Source organism: Hipposideros armiger, unplaced genomic scaffold, assembly GCF_001890085.2.
Source record: "Hipposideros armiger isolate ML-2016 unplaced genomic scaffold, ASM189008v1 scaffold_665, whole genome shotgun sequence".
In the NCBI taxonomy this organism is placed as follows: domain Eukaryota; kingdom Metazoa; phylum Chordata; class Mammalia; order Chiroptera; family Hipposideridae; genus Hipposideros; species Hipposideros armiger.
Genome location: NW_017732015.1, coordinates 325,328 through 344,823, shown reverse-complemented (window position 1 = coordinate 344,823; position 19,496 = coordinate 325,328). Strand labels below are relative to the sequence as shown.

The following is a 19,496-nucleotide window of genomic DNA, read 5'->3' as shown; positions in this document are numbered from 1 at the left end:
AACATCATAGCTTAGATCTGGTAGCAAACCTCGTCTTAAAAATGGCACAGTAAACACGATCCTATATCAGCACAATTAATTTCTCTTTTTTTTCCAAATGATATGTGGAATGTTCTTAATTCCCCATGGAATTCTCTGATTGAATTGGGGGCCCGTAGAACTGCCCTCTACAGCTAAGATGCTGAACAACAGCTCAACCTGGAGCTGGGTTGCCATGAGTCGCTGGCGACGGCATAGGCTGCAGCCCCTGCTGCAGTGGTTGCCATAAGCTACCATGTGTAGACGGCAGCCAGCGTGAGCGGCCAGCAGCCGCTGTGAGTGACCGTCCAGAGGCCAGCGACTGATCTGCCTCACCCGGGAAGAGCACAATGATGGTGCCAGCTTGAGACAGTGAAGCAACATCCTCCACAACTAGACTGAAGAACAAAACAACAGCAACCTGTCTGTTCCCCTTCCCCCGACTCCCCAGCGCTGTTCCCCTCCCCCAACTCCCCAATAAAATCTTAAATAAAAAAAAAAGATATTTAACATCTATATGTCTTAGTTTCTACAAGTGTAAGATATTGGGTATATTATTACCATTAATCACACAGGCTTGTTCTGAGGATTAAGTGCTATATGCATTAATTAGAATAGTGTCCAGCACAGACTAATGTATATATTATAATAGAGTTTACTGTGTAATCTGATGAAGTGATGCCTGTTATGCATTGTCCATATTTATAGGCATGGCCTGACAAGTACAAATGTGCCTACAGGACAATCCCCAAAAGGTGCTCTGGGGAAAATCTGGCTTGTAGTTCCACCTGTGTCATGAATTAGCTGGCTGGTTTACATTAATTAGTTAATCCATGCCTCAGTGTCCTCAGCAAGCCTTATCAACCTCACAGAGACATTATGGATGCAAAGTTTAAGAACTGATATAATAGTTCTAATCACACAAAGGTCTTGTGATAAATAAGAGGTCTAATAACCCATGTTTCCTTTCTCTCTTGTAGGCTCTTCAAAACCAAATAGTCTTAGAATGACCAGTTATCATAGTAGTCTTTCTCTCTCTCCCTTTCTTTTTCCTCCAATTTTTTTTTTGAATGAATGAGTCCTGTTACTTTTAGTTGGACATTATTATGATTGTATTTCAGGCCTGATTCAACTCACTGGCCCACCAGTGTTGATCCTTGCTTTAGGCCCAAACATCATTCTTTATTTTTAGTATTATAAATAGTTAAAGCCATATGAAACAAAGAGGAATAAATCCAAGAACAAGTAGAGCAAGAGAAATGGTGAGAGTCTCTGTCTAAGCCTGGAGAGGACACAATGCCTGCTCCATATCTCAGGCCTCCTTCCTTCTGTTCCTGTTGTAGATGGTTCTAAAGCCCAGACTCATCTTACTATATCAGCAAATTACAAGAAGAGGAAAGATTACATTCCTGAGCATAGGGAAGTGTTCTTTGAGACTAGACTACAGGGGGGCCCACATCTTTGTCCTCTTTGTCCATTCTAATAATTGCTACATACCCTAGGATGTTGATCTCATAGAGTCTTTGGCCATAACTATATCAATCGTCCTCACTATTGCAGGGTAGAATTAAGTAGTGAGGGAAGAAAACCTGACTTTTCCCAACAATTATCTGAACTGGTGTCCTTCAGCATTTCCCATACACACTAACTGCCAGCCCTTCTAGCCTGCCAATCTTCACCTATTTCATTTTGTCCACATTCTTTTCAACATCTGGTTCTCAGCACTGAGACCCATATTCCACAGGGTTATGACTCCCATAAACTACTTCTCTCCGGGACCCAGGCAATCACCTTCTATTCATACAGCCTGCATTTATGCTAGTTGTTTTAACAGCCCTCAGCTACAGAGACTGCAGTAAAGATGACAGGATACATGTGACGAGTGTCCTGAAATTCAGATATGCTTATGATCTTCTCCTTTCCACTTAATAGATTCCAGCACAGAATAAACACTAAAGAATTACTGCTGCACAGTTGAGGTAAATTAAAGTCAATGCAGTTGAGACTTCAGCAATGAATTGACACTGGCCTGGAATACCAATAGCAACTCATAAAGGTAAAGTTTAATCAAGGGTTTGGCTGGAGGTCTGGAAACAAGCTGTTTAGGTGGAACCAAATTTAGGTTGAAATCATGCAGAATTCTGTATGTCAGGCTCTGTTCCTCTAGCCCAGTGTGGCACCCTCTACGGCTTCATGCCATCAGTACTCACCATTCTTGCAGAGCAGGATGGCCAGGAAGTCCTGAGAGGAAGAATTGATGTAAAGCAAGAGGCTGGGTGTCTGGGAGGTCACAAAACTAAATGCGATGTTTTCCTTAGATGGAGCTAACTCCGAGTAAATTGCTGAGGATGAGAGGCTTATATTCTTGGTCACTGGGTAAGGTTCTTGAAACATATAAGTAACTGAAGTGCCAACCTCAAAAACAGCAGAAACCTCTGCAAAATATAAGAAGGGAAAGCACACATTAACATATTTAATTGACTATTCAGGATACAATAATTGCTTGTTTGTTGTCTCCTATGCATCAAGCACTGTGTGAAGATTTGTACATTAATTATATAATATGCTTCCCACAATAATTTTGAAGTGGCAGAAGTCATTCTCATTTACAAATGAGGAACATGAGATGTGCAAAGGTTAAGAACCTTGAAAAAGTTTGCATAGCTAGAAGAGAGAGCTAGGATTTGCACTGTGTAATTTAGGTCCAGTTTAACATATATTTGCAGAATAATCATCATGTGTCAGGCTCATTTTTCAAGAAGCAAAGGTAAAATGTCCCTGCCTCCAGCACAGTATAGAGAAATTTCACTGGGACCATCTTACTTTCAAAACTGAAATACTAACAGATACTAACAGTTCTGGTGTGTATTTTCTTCGTGTATCAGGAGGGCTTTAAATAGGCTCTAAATTACTGAGAATAGGACATTGGAAAAGGCAGCAGCAATACTCTGATGTTGGGTGAAGTGTGGGGATCCACGGAAACAGTAAGAAAGGCATAGGTATCCAACTCACAGACTCAGCATTTCAGACGTCTCAGAACTGGTATCCAATCCCCCCAAAAAGCAAAGACTTGGGCAAAGATGCCTTCTTATGGGGAACAATTCCTATCACACAACACGTTGGATAGAGTTCTGCCACCACCAATAAGGAAAGGAGGCATCTACAAACTGATGACATTCAATTAGCAGGAACATGCAAATCCCCCAATCCTTTCTCTATAATGTCCTCCCTCCAACTCTTAATTTAATAAAATTAGCACAGGATTTGGCTTCAGGACTAGACCTGAAGCCGCACTGGATTTCATACTAACTGTGATGTCCCAGGCAAGTTAGCGAACCTTGTGAAGTCTGTTTTCTCTTCTGGGGTTGGGAAGCATAAAACCTACCTCAAGAGTATTTCTGAGTGGATAAATGAAATGATGTGTGTAAAGCACTTAAGAGTTACTCACCACAGTTTGAACTCATAGACATTCATATCAGATGATAATTTAACCTGAACCCATCCCAATTTTCTTCACGAAACAAAAATCTGTTTATTGACTACACATCCATCCAAATGCTAAAATATTATCTTCTTTTAATCAAGACTACTCTTAAGTTCACTTTCAATTTTATCGCTATTCAATATCAGGGTATGGAGTAATGGTTTATTTTTAGAACATCATAGCTTAGATCTGGTAGCAAACCTCGTCTTAAAAATGGCACAGTAAACACGATCCTATATCAGCACAATTAATTTCTCTTTTTTTTCCAAATGATATGTGGAATGTTCTTAATTCCCCATGGAATTCTCTGATTGAATTGGTGGCACCTAGAACATAATTAAACCTGGCTTTTGCTTTCTACTTCTATTGCAAATGTATTCTACTTTTGTGAAAATTCTATAACAGCCTGTAACGGTGCCAAAAATTAAAGTTGCATATGTATGCATATTGAAAATACCAGTTCATTTTTACTAAAGTTTCAGATGAAGAGTTTTGCATTTACCATGCAGGTTATAACTTTAGTACTCTTGATTACAAAGCTATGAAGCAGAGATTTGTGACAGTGAGGATTCAGGTTAATCATCAGCTTGATTCAAGGACTTTCCATAAGTCAACTTCCTTGGGGACATTTAGCCTGAATTTTGAGCTCCTATCTCCTAGTCAACATAAAATGATTTTCATTTGATGTTTGTGTGTGTGTGTTCAAATGTAAGTATAATTTAGAGCATTCTGTTCTGTGGCATATAAAATATGGATATACATATTACCTTTTTTCTTTATACTTACCACAGAATACTAAAATGAGAAGTATTTTTTAACTAGAAATATCCTTCCAAATCTCTCTCCTCCCTCCTCCCCGATCCTCAGTATTTTTAGTGTTTATATATTGTCAATTTCAACATAAAGGACAATCAGAGAAACATCTGGATTCTACTATTCTCTCAGTTTGTTATATTTTGTAATCTAAGATTTTAAACTCTCTGATCATATTTAAGCTCTCTAAATGATTTGTCTGAACATCCAAACCCACTGGGATAAACAGAAGAAAAATCTTAACTTGAAGGTGTTTCTCAATGACCCTCATGCTACTCCACGACCACAAGACCAATATTAGTGACATCTCTTGAGCACCTACTGATGGAAGGAACTGTACTGATTACATTCTGAGAAGACAGGGCAAACATTTTATGTTATTTATTTTATTTTATTTTTTAAAATATTTTTATTGGGGAATTTGGGAATTGGGGAAAGGGAACAGCCAAGTTGTTGTCCTTCAATCTTAGTTGTGGAGGGCATAGCTAGCTCAGCTCCAAGTCCAGTTGCCATCCAGCCACCTGACGGCAGCTCACGGCTGCTCAGCTCAAGGTGTTGTGTTCAGTCTTAGTTTTGGGTGGGTGAAACCCACTATCCCATGTGGGAGTCTAACCAGAAACCTTGTTTCTAAGAGCTGATGCTCTAACCACTGAGCCATCCAGCTACCCATCAGCAGCTTGCAGCCACTCAGCTCAAGATGCCATGTTCAATCTTAGTTGCAGGTGGGCACAGGCCACCATCTCATGCAGAAGTCAAACCGGCAACCTTGTTGTTAGGAGCACGTGCTTTCACCAGCTGAGCCATCCTGCCACCTGTTGGCAGCTCAGCAGCAGCTCAGTTCGGGCACAGCTCAGTGGCCATTATGGGAATCGAACCAGTGATGCTGTTGCTCAGAGCTCGCACTCTTAACCAACTGAGCTACTCGGCCGACCCCCAGGACACACATTTAAAAAATAACACCAATGAAAGATAGCCTAGGGTGTGATGTGTAAGTGATAGAAAAAATGATTCTCAGAGTTGGATGTCTCCATGGGCCAGAGTAGCCTGGGAAGATCTGAAAGAGCTGCTCAACATGACTAGCCTTAACATGTGGAACTAACTAAGAGAAATAACTAAGAGTCAGGGTGGCACTGGAGAGGTTGTGTCTCTGAGCCAGCCATGTAGTCTGATTGACGTGGATTCTAGAACCTGGCTGTGCCCTTCTCCCGTTCTCTCACTCAATCTCACATTACTGAAACATAAACAGGGATGAATTCAGTATTGTGGTAGGTAGAAGGACTGGAAGAAATTATATAAAATCATGGCACATAGTAAACTCAATAAGTGATAGCTGGTCTTAATAATACTAATAGAATTAAATTTAGAATTAAAATAAACATGAAAACCAGTCCTGGGTAATGAGTAGGCTAGTGGTTACCTAGAAATCAGTCAAGCTGTCATTAATTTAGAAAAACATCAAACTAAAAATAAATAAAACAATTGTCATAACATTATAATTTTATTATTGAAATTTTCTTATAATAATGGTCCTGTGGATATATGTTCTTATGAGTCCTTATCTTTTAGCAGTACATATTGCAGTATGTATAAAATGATATGGTATCTGGAATTTGCTTCAAAATAATAAAAGAAGAGAAGCGATGTGAATGTATCGGTTAAATAAAAAGGGTAATGAGTTGATAGCTGTTGGAACTAGATAATGTGTGCATGGGGGTTCTGAAACTCTTCTCTCTACTGTATAATTTAATTTTTTGAGTAATAAAAAGTTAAAAAAAAATGACATAAGTTGTCAGGAAGGTAAATGTTAGAGAATTTTTTCAACAGGTTTTTGGCTATTAGTAAAGTGTACCTAAATATACATACCATTTTTTCACTGAAATTCCATTATGGAAATAATTGATTAATATGTTTATCATAGCATTATCTATGTGCAAAAATTAAGGTAATCTAAAAGTCTAAAACAATAATAAGAGTGAGCATTTAGTGAGACTTGGTATGCCAGGCATTTTCCCAAGTCTTGTGAAGTGCTCAATGAATGTTCACCACAACCCATGTGAAGGTTTCCTGAATTTTCCATATTTTTCACATCTATAGATGAGAAAATCAGGAATTATGAGGTTGAGTTCCACAACCAGTTTCTTGCACTGGATTGCAGATAAGTCAAATTTTGAACATAAGCGGGTCTGGTGCCAGAGTCATGCTATTACTAAGCTATAATGCTCTGGTGATATAATGGGTTAAATAAACAGAAGCAATTCCACCAGATGAAATATATTGCAATTGTTAAAACTAACAAATTGTATAAAAATGCGTATAAAATGAAATAAAGAAAATCCAGTATATAAAATGTAATAGACACATATCTCAGCTATATTAATGCAAAGAAAAGAGCTAGGAGGAAATCCAATTTTCTTTCTAATGGCTGTCTTTGAGTAGCTTGGGATTTTGTATTTCTATATTTCCAAATATATTTCCAATTAAAATTCCAAATATGTTATCTAATATTTCTAATTTAAAAATAACTTAAATGACAATACTGTGACAGTCATATGCAGATTGTTAAAGTAATGATGGGGGTGGATACTGGCTGAAGACAAACACACATCAACAAGTGGTGTTAGACCAACTGGATATCATATGTAAAACAATGAAGTTAGTCCCCTAATCACACCATGTACAAAAATTAATTCAAAAGGATTGAAGACTAAATGTAAATGCTAAAAATATAAAGCAGGGGTGACTAGTTAGCTCAGTTGGTTGAAGCATGGTGCTGGTAACACCAAGGTTGCTGGTTTGATCTGCACATGGGCCACTGTGAGCTGCACCCTCCTTAACTATGCCATTGTAGCATGAAAGCAATATGTGACAATGACCATGGCTATTCTCCAATAATATATATATATATTCTGGTCAAAACAATTAAAAATTAAAAATAAATTAAAAAATAATAATGTCCTGGTCAAGACAATTAAAAATAAAAAATAAATTTAAAAATATAAAGCATTTAAGGAACCATAAGCATAAGTCTTCATGGCCTTAACAATGGTTTTCTTAGATATAATTCCCAAAGCATAAGTAACAAAGTAAAAATAAAAATTAAATAAATTAGACTTCATCAAAATTAAAAACTTTTGTTCTTCAAAGATACTATCAAGAAAGTGAGAAATGGAGAAAATATTTTCAAATCATATATACAATATGAAAATTATATTCAGATTATATAAAGAATTTATACCACTACACAATAAAAAGAAAAAAAGCACAACTGAAAAATGGGCAAAACCTTTGAATAGATATTTCACCAAAGATGTACACATTGCTGATAAGTACATACAATTATGTTCAATATTATTAGTCATGAAGGCAGTGTAAGTCAAAACCACAATGAGATATTATTTCAAACATGCACAGTAGAATGTTTATATTAAAAAGACAAACAATAACAAGTGCTAGTAAGGGTTTGTAGAAGTTGCAATTTTCACATATTGCTGGTGAGAATGTAAAATGGAGCAGCCGCTTTGAAAGCCAGTTTGGCAGCCCCTCAACTTTTTAAACATCTAGTTATTACATGACCCAGCAGTATCACCTCTAGTATATACACAAGGAAATAGCAAACGTAAGTCCATACAAAAACATGTAAACATCCCAAACCATCAACTGATACATGGATAACAAACAAAATGTAGTACATCCACACAATGGAAAACACTTTTGGAAATAAAAAGGAATAAAGTACTGAAAAATTCTACGATATAGGTGAACCTTGAAAACATGCTAAGTCAAAGAGACCAGGCACAAAAATGCCACATATTGTATGATACTATTTATATGAAGTATCCAGAATAGGCAATTCCACAGTGACAGAAAATAGATTAGTGGTTTCCAGGAACTGGGGTTGGGGAGAGGTGAATGGCGAGTTTTTGCTAATGGGTATAGATTTCTTTTGGGGATGATGAAAATATTCTGAAATTAGATAGTAGTGATGGTTATGCAGCTTTGTGAATATGCTAAAAACCCATGAATTGTACATTTTAAAAAAGTTGAATATCATGCTATGTAAATGCATCTCAATTTCAAAATAAGAACACTCAAAACAAAACAAAAAAAGTACATATTTTAACCCTATTATTACTTTCCTATATAGAATAAAATTAGGGTCATAAAGGGGAAAAAGGAACCAAAAAGATGTTGGATGAACCTCCAGCTCTGACATTGATCTGCAAGTCACTAAACCTTCCTGACCTTCATTACAGTCATATGCTAAAGCAGACACTACCATCCTCCATACCAGGTTGTGGATAAGCAATAATGTTTCAGTCAACAGTTACAAGCTAATTTTATTATTTCTTTATACCATAATCAGCAACAGAGAGTAGGTCAATGGACTTGGTTCTAGCCCAGGCACAGCTAACAGATAATGTCCTTAATTTCACCCCAGATAGTTCCAGCATTTGCATACCGTGAGATATGCATGTCATGTAGTAAGTTAACATAAAAAACTGCCCCAACAGAGAGCAAAGTTGTTCAGGACCATCTTGTAGCTAATGGCTCCATTTCAGTTCCAAGCCACGTTTCCCAGAGGCAATTGGCATGGCTAAGAGACTTGGTAAAAAGGTTCATCTTACAGACCTTGGAACTGTTGACTAGAAAGAGAACTATTTCCTTAGATTTATGAAATAGAAGGGAAAGCTTGGAAACAGTAAACTATGAAACAAGCTGAAAAGGCTAAGCACATATTTGTCTATTTTGCTTGTAGATCAAAATAAAAAGTGGGGAGAGGGCCCAAAGGATACTTCAACAAATTTAGTCAAAAGATACAGTGGCATGGACACAAGATAACTCATAGTAGCTGTTTCAAAGAAAGGAGCCAATGAAAAGTTGGGCTATATTCAGAACAATGTGATCTATGAGATGCTTGAACAATATCTCTGGATAAATGTAGAGAGGTCAATGATTCTTTATTTCTTCCTACAAAAGCCTTGGTTATAGATCCTATAAGACAATATTAGTATATTTTAATGACGGCCTGGTAACATTTATTCTGCATTTGTTTCTTTTAGCATGTGCGACCAGTCTAGGGGTGGCATCCAAACTTTTCAGGGAACTTGTTCACAGACCTCCCCCATGGTAAAACCCAGTAGCACTTTGCTTGTCTTAGTTTCCAACAGCCTACCAGGATGTGCCCTGCTTTATTTCAAGCTCCCATGCAGGGCCCAACACTCTGTTGGCCCTAAAATTTATACCATTAATTTTCTCCCAAGGAGCACAATGCTTTCCAGCAATGACAAGCAAGTAATTCACACTGAGAAGGCCAGTGCAAATGGATGAAGGGCTTGACCAGCCATAACAAGCAAATAATTCACACTAACTGGGGACGAGGCCAGTGCGGGTGGATGAAGAGCTTAAATTACAGATCCCTCGAAGCCCATACTGAGTGCTTCTTTCCGTATGGTTTTAAAGTTCCAACAGGAAGTGGGACTAAATAAAGCATCGTTTGGTAGAGATGTTTGGGAAAAATATCTTAATGAATTGATAAGAACTTTTATTACTGTCCTCACTGTTTTTATATAAATGGTGTTTCAAAGGGTGATTAAAACATTTCAAATGCTGCTCTTGAAACATTGTTTATTTATTCAACATTTTAAATGTAAAATACATTTAAAAATTCTGCAAAATCTGATGGCAGATCAAATATTTTGTCCCACTATTTGAAAAAATGCTAAGTATTTATACTAAAAAATGAGATTTTATAGTTTGTAAGTTATCTTGAATTTATCTAGATAATTTACAGCATGACCATCACTCCTTGTCCAAGGTGTACACCCATCATGGTTAGCTTTTGTCAATGCAATAGTTTCATAAGGTTTGTAGGGGATATCAAAAAGCACCAGGGCAGGAATCTTGACTGCTGGGTTCCATTCTCAGCCCTGAAGAACTAAATGTGAATATTGGGGCAGGGCTTTTAAAGCCTCAGACCCCAATCGCATCACCTGCAGAATAGGGAGAGTTTCCTAGATATGTGATACTGACTTTACTCACTTATCTGTATTCTCCCTATTATAAAAATGATTTAGGATGGCTTAAGGTTCCTCCAGGGCTAGAGTCTATGATTTGTTGATTACATTTATGAACTGAGGAATTAGGACTGGAAAGATCAGGGCACTCCTCAAGATCCAGCTGATACAACAGAAATGAGTCCTCCTCTCTGAGTGCTTAGCTGGTTCTCGGCCATGGAAACACTGTCATCCTGTTGCTATCCATTCAGCACAATTGCACTGTCAGCATCCTCAAACAGTGATAATGAGCATATGTAATTATGTTGAGGAGATATGCAGAGTCTCAACACATTGAGAAACTGAAGCAGAGTAATGATCGTCTGAGGACTCTCTAAGGTCATGGGATTCTATGACTTGGCCATGGCCTATAGTCCCTACAATGTGGCATGTGGGAAAACAAAAATGCCTATTGTACCTTTTTTGCAGAAGGGCCCTTCATATGGTGAACTGGTGCAATCGCATAAGTATCCGCTGCGTTTCTCCACACACTTGCCCCCATTATGGCAGATGCTACCATAGCTGCTGCAATGGCCTGGGCATCCTGGCCGGACTCCAGATGTGACCTTGGCCCTCTCCTCCAGGTCCAGTTTCTGCCCATTCAAGTGTAAGGAACGCATGCATCCCAGGAAGCCTTTCTGTTTTGATGATGTTCCCCCTAAGTAATGAAACACAAAAGGAAAAATATATATGTAAGCTATCATACATAGGTTTCAAATTTTTTAAGTTTAATATCAGTGTGGTAATAGTTAACTATTGTTCTGTAGTCAAGCTGTGGTGGACTTTTCAACTGAAGTTTCCAGTGAGAATTAGGAATTTAAAGAGCCTGGGAAAAATGCACACCTTTTCAGGCTGGGAAAAGTACCTCCCCATATTCAAAAAACTTTTTTTAAAAGATCATACATAGCTGATGTGGATTCATGGACTTTATATATTTAAGATAGAAACTTTAAGATAGGACCCTATCATATCCCTTGCAAATGAAATACAATGTACTTTTAGTCTACAGCAGATACCTGAAGTATCATGCACAGAGCGGGATTACAACCTCTAGCAATGTTAGAAGCAAGCTGTTAGGCTCATCAAGTTAGAAAACAGTGAGTAGCTTTGTAATATTTATGTAGCACAGTGCAATGGCCTAGAAAGGCGGGGAAATTGAGGACCAGGCAGACATCACGCCAAACTACAGGGTACTGGTTGATTAGCCATATTGATCACTGTCCCACCCAAAACTCAGCTGTTTGATCTGTAAAATATGTCTATTTCATGTGTTTATGGTAAGGCTTACTTAAGACCTAGGAATACAGTACATCCTCAGTCACTACTCTTTGCTATCTCTTCTCTTGAAGCCTCACAATGCCTAGAACTGGTAGGTTGTATATACACACCCACACACACACAAACACACACAATTAAGTTCATGAACTTTCCACCATGCACTTACACAGTGGAAAGTTTGCAAACTTAATTGTGTGTGTGTGTAGAAGGTTTCAGAGAGATCCACAATGTTTTCTGCAAATTACTTAAGAATAGAGTAAATTCAAAGTGACAGAGTGTTCTATTACTGTTGCATATTTAGGATTCTACTAGTCTAAACTTCTAATACCAGAAAACAATATATTGAAAGACAACAAAGCCAAGGAATTAAGCTAAATCCCATCAACAAGTATTTATTTTGTGTTGGGAATTCTGGGACGTCCCAGAGAAGGCACATGTCCACACTTAGAGAACCCAAGTTCTACTTCAAATGCAACGCTTTGGGTTCAAGCCCATACACATGGATAACGAAGAGGAGGGGAAGGTGTGATGGAAGACAAGGGCAGGACTGGCTTATCGTTTGTTTTATGTATTTATATGTCATTTCTCCTTTCTGAGCCTCATTCATTTCTAGTCCTTCATGTTGCAGCTTTAGTAAATCTTGGTCTATCTAGCAAATGACCAGATGAAATATATTCCCACCCAGGAGGATACAGACATGAATTCCAAATGTGCTATCTCTGACTGGGCATAGAGATGTTAAGCAAGAAACAAAGCTATAAGGTAAAGAAATGAATATGTAACTGAAATTATTTCTGGCATCAGTCAGCCTGGCAGGATGGACAAAAATAATTGGAAATGGGGATCGTGGAAGTATAGGGTGGGAAGAGGGAGCACTCTCCCTCCCCTGAAGCACACCAGGTCATCAGACCCATAAATATATGTATGACCATCGCTGTCTGCATCTAAAGACACAACATTCCGAAAGGACTAATCCACTCTCTTATTCTGAAGAAATGATAAAACTCCATTGTATCTTCAGTTCTGGTAAGTGATTCCCAAGCCAGCCAAGAGGTCAAATCCACATTGCATTCTGCTGTCTGTCTCAATTTTAGTGAGTAAATCTCCTTTAACCACAAGCTAAATCAATTATAAATATAAGCAGCTCTTAGAGGAAGTTTCAGTATTTGTTTCCCAGAGATTGTATAGAATAAAGAGGGGACAATTTGTATAGTCATATGCTTTTTATTTTCCCCTTATTTTGTAGTCACTTTCTGTGGTGGATTTGAATATCACTCATAGATCTTCTTAGTGTCATTTTTCTTTCTTCTAGCAGAAAACTAGAGGATTGATTACATGTTTTCTTGCATGTGACTTAGTCAAGTTCATAAAAAGAGAAAGTGGCTGGGGTGGTTTTCTGACAGAAATATCTCTTTCAGGTTAGAGACCTAGAGAGTATGGCAAGAACGACCCAAAATAAGAGAATCATTCCAATCCCAGATGCTGATAAAACACAGTGACACAATGGTCTATGAACTAAATGACAAATGAACTAAATTTCAGTCTTCACCTGACTGTTTTTTATTCTTTACAGGGGAGAAAAACTGGAGGTTAGGCTCTTTTTTTTCTTTATGGAGAATATGTGGGCTAAGTATAGAATCATTCTAAAAAGATATTCCCCACCCACATAATGACAGCCAGTCAAGTTGTCAGCAATCTCCATTTTCTGACAGTGTTACCTACTCTGTGTACAGTGGCATTGGAGGTATGAGTCTCTGTGAAACTTGACTACTGTACAGAAATGCAGCCACAATCTCCTGCTTCCTTCTCACCCACAGCTTTTCTCTCCCAGCCCTGCCCTGTGGATCTCCTCTCCCAGATATCTGTGGATCCATCTGCTTCTTTCCACCCCGGAGCCAATGGCCTTAGTAGAATCTCCCTCACCCCCTTGAATCCCAGCATCAGCCTTCTCACTGATAATCTTACTCTCAGCCATAATTCTGTCCATTCATTCACCACTTTGCAATCTGAGAGCTCAGCCACAGGTAAAAATTTGGTTCTGCCAGTCCTGTTTGATACCCTTCAGAGAGTAGTCATTGTCCTGAGAAGAAAGCTCAAATCCTTAGCACAGCTCACATACCATGAAAGCCCTGGCCTCCAGTAATCTCAGCCTCTTCCTGCTCTGACTTCAGGGCACCAGGCATTCTGAACAGGCTCACGAATGCCCAATGGTCTGCCTTGACTGAACCTCTTGGTGTAACTTTGTGTTTATGTGGTGTCATATTTTCCCCATGCGCTCAGCTGCTCACCCTTCTCCATCTCTTCTGTCACACACACACACACACACACACACACACACACACGCACGCATGCATGCACTCATACACATACATTCCCTAGTCACATATTTCCTACCCACCCAGTAATTATTTCAACTAGTTTCCAATTTTCTAAAACAAAAACTATTTTAAAAGTTCCAGTAAGTCTTCTGTTGAAGAATCAGAAGATCTGTTCAGAATGAACCTGATTTCCTGTTTGGCAAAGCTCAGCTGCACTGGGGTCAGTTCCTCTAAGACAGGACACACATGCTCTCTCCACTTGGCAGCAGTCTCCACAGGCACCACCTCATTCATTCAGACTGCCCTCCTGGCCCTTGTGGGTATTTGACTTTTCCATTGCTCTAATATACTTTTCTCTTTACCTTTCTGCATCTTGTCTAGAGTTTACATAAGGTTGAAAGAACATCAACAACAAACAATTGTAGAATTATCCTTAAGGCAGATGAAAGTCATTTAATTGAGGCTCATACTTAATCTGCAAGCTGTTTGAGGATCAGAAAAATGCCTCTAAGTCTAAAAAAAAAAATCAAACAGACTTGTTTTATGCTGGACACCTTACCACTGACTCACTGAATACTCAATGGGAAAAAAAGTATTCTTCATATTATTCACTTTATATAGTTGAGAAAACTTAGCATCAGGGACATTGCTTTGGCCAGATCAAACAGGTTTTATATGGCAGAAGCAGGAGTCAGGCTGGGCTCTCTTAATCTTCTAGCCTGTACACCATCACAGCACTAAAATTCTAAAATGAGCTAGTTGATGACACAATTTGGGTCAGTACAAAAACTAAGCAGTTCTTCTACTTTCTTTCCCTGGTCTCTTACATGGTTTCTTCTACCATGTAACAGGTACATACACATTTTATCCTCTTGGCTTCTGTATCACTTTTCTTGATAATTTACACCATTAGTTAACTGGACTCACTAGAAGCAATTTTGTATGAAACTGTTCAGCTGGTCCTGAGTATCAAGTGTGTTCATTGTGATGATGCATCTTACATTGGGTGTGAATCAACTCTTAAAAACAGGGTGTCATCATTCTCAACCTGTCTTAGAAAACCTCCATGTGTCACCTGGACAAATGTTCATTGTTTCCAGAGAAACATCTCAATTCCTTGTGTCCTCCTTGAGTGCAAGTACAGGAGCCTCTATTTCTCTTGTGTACCCTAGCCACGTTTGACATGATTCACCTGAAAATGGGAATAATAATTCCCTACCAGGGTGAAAGCAGGAGCAGCATTTTTGGGGATCTCTGCAACTTTATGATTAATCAAGTCAGTGTAGTATTTTCCTCCAAGGAGTTATAAGTTGGGAGTAACTTCAGTTTATTTTGACACAGATAAAGAAGCTGAGCCAAAAAAAAAAAATCCATGAAAAGACCAAAAGAGTAAAAAGGATGTAAAGCCGCACAAAAGTGAGACTCACAGGCCAACATCTTTATAAAATGTCCACAGTATAATTGCAACACATCTGGAAAGATGCAATGTCAGTTTAGGGACTGCTATTACATGCATATGGGTATGAGGATAATGACGCTATCATTCCTAATGTGTATATGTAGAGAACAGATCCTCAAGTTGTGAAAACTCAGTTACCGGACACTTCATTTTCATTCTGCAGATAAAGACAATGAGCATACTTAGGACAATTGTGTTTCTACCAAGGCCCATGACCTGTTGGCCGTTGTCCTGGAATTCTTATCCAGATCTCCTCACTTCACTGTCAGCCATGGGTGCTGGTTCTTGGACCACTCTTGTCTCATCCTCTTAGTGATTGGCACATTTGTAGGGAACAGAAAGCAGAGGAACAAAACCACCAAGAGCAGCATACATTTCAGAAGCTACAATGTTATTAAGTTTCTCCTAATCCTTTAAAGAAACATGACCAGTGAAATGGCATGGCTGCAAATGTAACTATCATGGTGATAAAAGCCTGAAGTAACAAAAAAAAAATGTTTCTGGGAGTCCAGCATACATTAACTGATGTGTCAGCACTTCAACTTGTCACATTCTGATAGCAGGGGCAATGCTAAGAGATACATCCAATTCTGTAGAATTAAAACCATTTCTGGTACTCAGGAAGCACTCATGAGCATAGCAGCAATGCCCCTGATTATAATGCTGAACAATGCTGCTTTGATTGAAAGGTAGTTCAGTGGCTAAAAGTACGTACCTAGACAGACATATCCAAATTAATATTTACGTACTGCCACATTCAATTCATCCCAGTAGAGAAGTACACATCAATTATATATTTTTCTGTGTAGCAAATAAAATATCCATTTCCTCTAAATTTCTGAATGGTGGGGAATGCAATTCTTCAGTTTGGCTGCTATAGCAAAAGTAAAGGGGTTTTTATTGTTTTGATTTCTGTTCTTTTTTGTTTTTTTGTGAACCACTGAATTATAGAAATGGAAATATTGCAACTTCAGCTTTTTCAGTCACTTGATATTTCTAAATGGGCGTATCACTGAACACTAAACAAAAAAACTCAAACCAGTAGACTAAAATGACCTCTAACAGCATTTTTTTTCCTTCTTCAAGTACATTAAGACAAATCCAATAAAGCAGAGTAACATCTGAGATGGAATTTATTGGAGAGAAACATAACAGAAGCAGGTGCTCTCGCCACAGTTGACCTTGGCTCCACCTTGAGCAAGATATCTCCTCCAGACCCATCCACATGCTCTCACAACCCATTGCCTTTGTGACCAATTTAATTGAAACATCTGGAGATAAAAACCTGCCATGAAATACAGCTGCCTCTTTTTCCCTGTTGACTTGCAGAATGTTTATTGCATATTCAGGACACATGATAATTTCAGAGCTACATGAAATTTGCATGAATGGATCAAAAAATTATTCCATCTTTATATACACATTTCAGACTGAAAGATTCGTAAATACTGCCTGAAGATAAATTAAACTTTGGCTTGAATATAATTTATGAAAATTGCAAACTACTTGAATTGATTCCACCAAAAAAAATCCATTAAATCTTGATGACTAGCAAACTTCTTCAGAGAACTAAAATGTGACATTTAAATAGAACTAAAACAGCAATATAAATTTAAAAAATATTTTAATATTAAATCATATTACTTGTGTAGGTTATTAATTAAGTAAATGCCTTATAATCATACAAATGTTTTAATCACTTATACTTTACTTTCTGCTAGATGTGAAAAACATGACAGATGAAGAAAGAAATATAACCCCCATTGAGAATAGAGCATATGAAATATTCTATTACTTTTTTTCTTCTAGTTTGTGTGCTTTTAATAACTACTTTCCTCAGAGTTAAAAGTTTTACAAGCTCAAATTTAAAGGAAGCGAGTAAGAAACACCCATTGATTGCTGATGGCATTCTGTTACTAACAGTAAAGCTGTGTTGTATGAGAGTTGGTTAAATAAAAAAATAAGGACAGAAAATTAAATCTGGGTTGCTGGCAACTTTGGGAACTTATTTATATCATTGTTCTAAGAATCTGAACTTCAAGTTTTATGTAAGAACAACTTCTTCATTGTGATAATATTACAATACCCCTAATATTTACAGATTTACAGCTCTGTTTTGCTCTTGAAAGCTTTACAAGCCCTGCTCAACATATTTTCAAAAAATCCTTTCTAAATTATAGCTATAAGGCTGACCTTTCCTACGTGGACTAATATGGCTAAATCCTATCTCTCCCTCCCCCTCCCCATCTCTCTCTCTCTCTCTCTCTTGCACACGAACATGCACACACACAGGCTGTGAGCTCTTTGAAAGTAGTATCACTGCACAATGCATTTTTCAATCCCCACCATCCAGCAAGGTGATGCCTGCTTGTTTTAGTTCTAGTGACTATAGGTTGGTTGAATGAATGAATGAATGAATGAATGACTCAGTGAATGCTGCATGAGCCTTTCCAGTCCCCATGAGCAGCAGTAGCAGCCAGTTCAGATGAACAACTTGTCTGAAGTCTGGTTCTGAGTCTCACAGAGGGAATGAGCAGTGGAGGGACATCTGCTTGGGGACCAGGACTGCTTTTCGGGTGCAAGTGTAAGGCAGCCAGCCAATGATACGATATCAGGGCGTACCAAAGAAGCCCTCGTTTAAACACCAATAATTTCTTTCCCTGTCATATTACTGATTACTGAAATACCTTTTAAATGGTGTCACATATTTCATTACATTGTTACAATTTTCAGGAGTTAGGTATCAGCAGAAAGGGGGAAGTGTGACCCACTGACTTGGAGCCAGCAAAGGTACAATGAACTGATCCTTTCTTTTTTCTAAGAGCACATTTTGATTGTAAGGATGGAAAATAATAGGAGTCTCTGGGCATCTGAAGGTCATACATACAAGGAGAAAAGATACAAAAAGGGTCTGAGGCCACCTCAAAATCTGCTAGGGGGATGCATAATCTTTTATTGCTGTGGCTAATGAAGCTAGAAAGAAAGAATGTGTAAAACTAAATTGATAATTATAAGTGCTTTATGACATATGTTAATCAGTTTCTATGGGCCTGGTCACATAGTGCTTTGGTAAGGTTTTTAGCCAAAGGGTGGCTGAAGACGTCCCCTACCTACAAACAATGGGCTGTTCAGCTGCAGTCGGAAATGACCATCCTCTGAAGTCTCCCTGGTCATCCTCGGGAGGCTGTCCACCTGGAGCGAGGTCACCTGGAGGTTCCTCTCTGCATGAACGTAATGCCATTGGTTGTCATTCAGAAGAGAAGGAGACTGGACCACGAGTTCTACGGGGCCATTCCCAACATCAATGGCAAAAGTGACCTTGGAAGGAGCTGAAACAACAAAAGGGAAACAGATAGAAAGATGAAGGGACTTGTCAGTGCATAATATGAATGAATGCTGTAAACAATCATAAATCAGTAGCTCGGTAGGGAGGTCTTCAGTGGAAATCCTGCAGTTTTAAAATCATCATTAATAGTAATAACTACCAAAATGTTAAGCCCCAAGCTTTTTATATTGGCCCTGTTGGTCCTGGATGTGAGAATTCAGGAAATAGTATAGGGACCTGGGACACCGATGCCAATCCGATAAACATGTATCTGTGCCAAGGTTCTGGGTTTTCTGGGTCTGTTCTGGATTCAACTATGTCCTCCTAATTATTCATAGCTACTGGGTTAGCTAGGCAGCTTTGCTCCCACAGGGAGAAGACCCATGACCTGGAAAATCCAATGCTTTTCTCCATGTTATCTCACTAGTACAGATGATATAAGCATTCACACTAAGACACCAAAAGAAAGGAGGCTCAGAAAGTTTAAGTGTCATATCCAAGGAAACATGGCTGCAAGTGGTGGTGCTGGGGATCACAAACAAGCATCCCCCTCCCCACTCTCAGCTCTTCCCATGACTCTATCCCTCTATATCAATCTGCATATAATACAAGCCAGGGGCAGCCAGTTGGGGGGGTAGTAATACCTATGATGATATGAGGATGATAATAGTGGTGCTGATGATGGCAGGTGTGTTATAGCCATTGAGAGACAGAGAGAGAAGTACCAGCGGCACTGAAGGGACAATGA

General features: G+C 38.5%; 1 protein-coding gene across 2 annotated transcripts in view; it reads right to left on the bottom strand.

Annotated features, from left to right (window-relative positions):
• The window catches only part of CNTNAP5 (contactin associated protein family member 5), a 464,696-nt gene that overhangs the window by 143,651 nt on the left and 301,549 nt on the right, over positions 1-19,496 (bottom strand). For both annotated transcript variants that reach the window (XM_019626328.1, XM_019626329.1), the window contains 3 exons: positions 18,534-18,752; positions 10,787-11,026; positions 2,229-2,453 (listed from right to left, as the gene is read on the bottom strand). In XM_019626328.1, the coding sequence (XP_019481873.1) occupies positions 2,229-2,453; positions 10,787-11,026; positions 18,534-18,752 (684 nt within the window). The remainder of the gene's footprint in view (positions 1-2,228; positions 2,454-10,786; positions 11,027-18,533; positions 18,753-19,496) is intronic.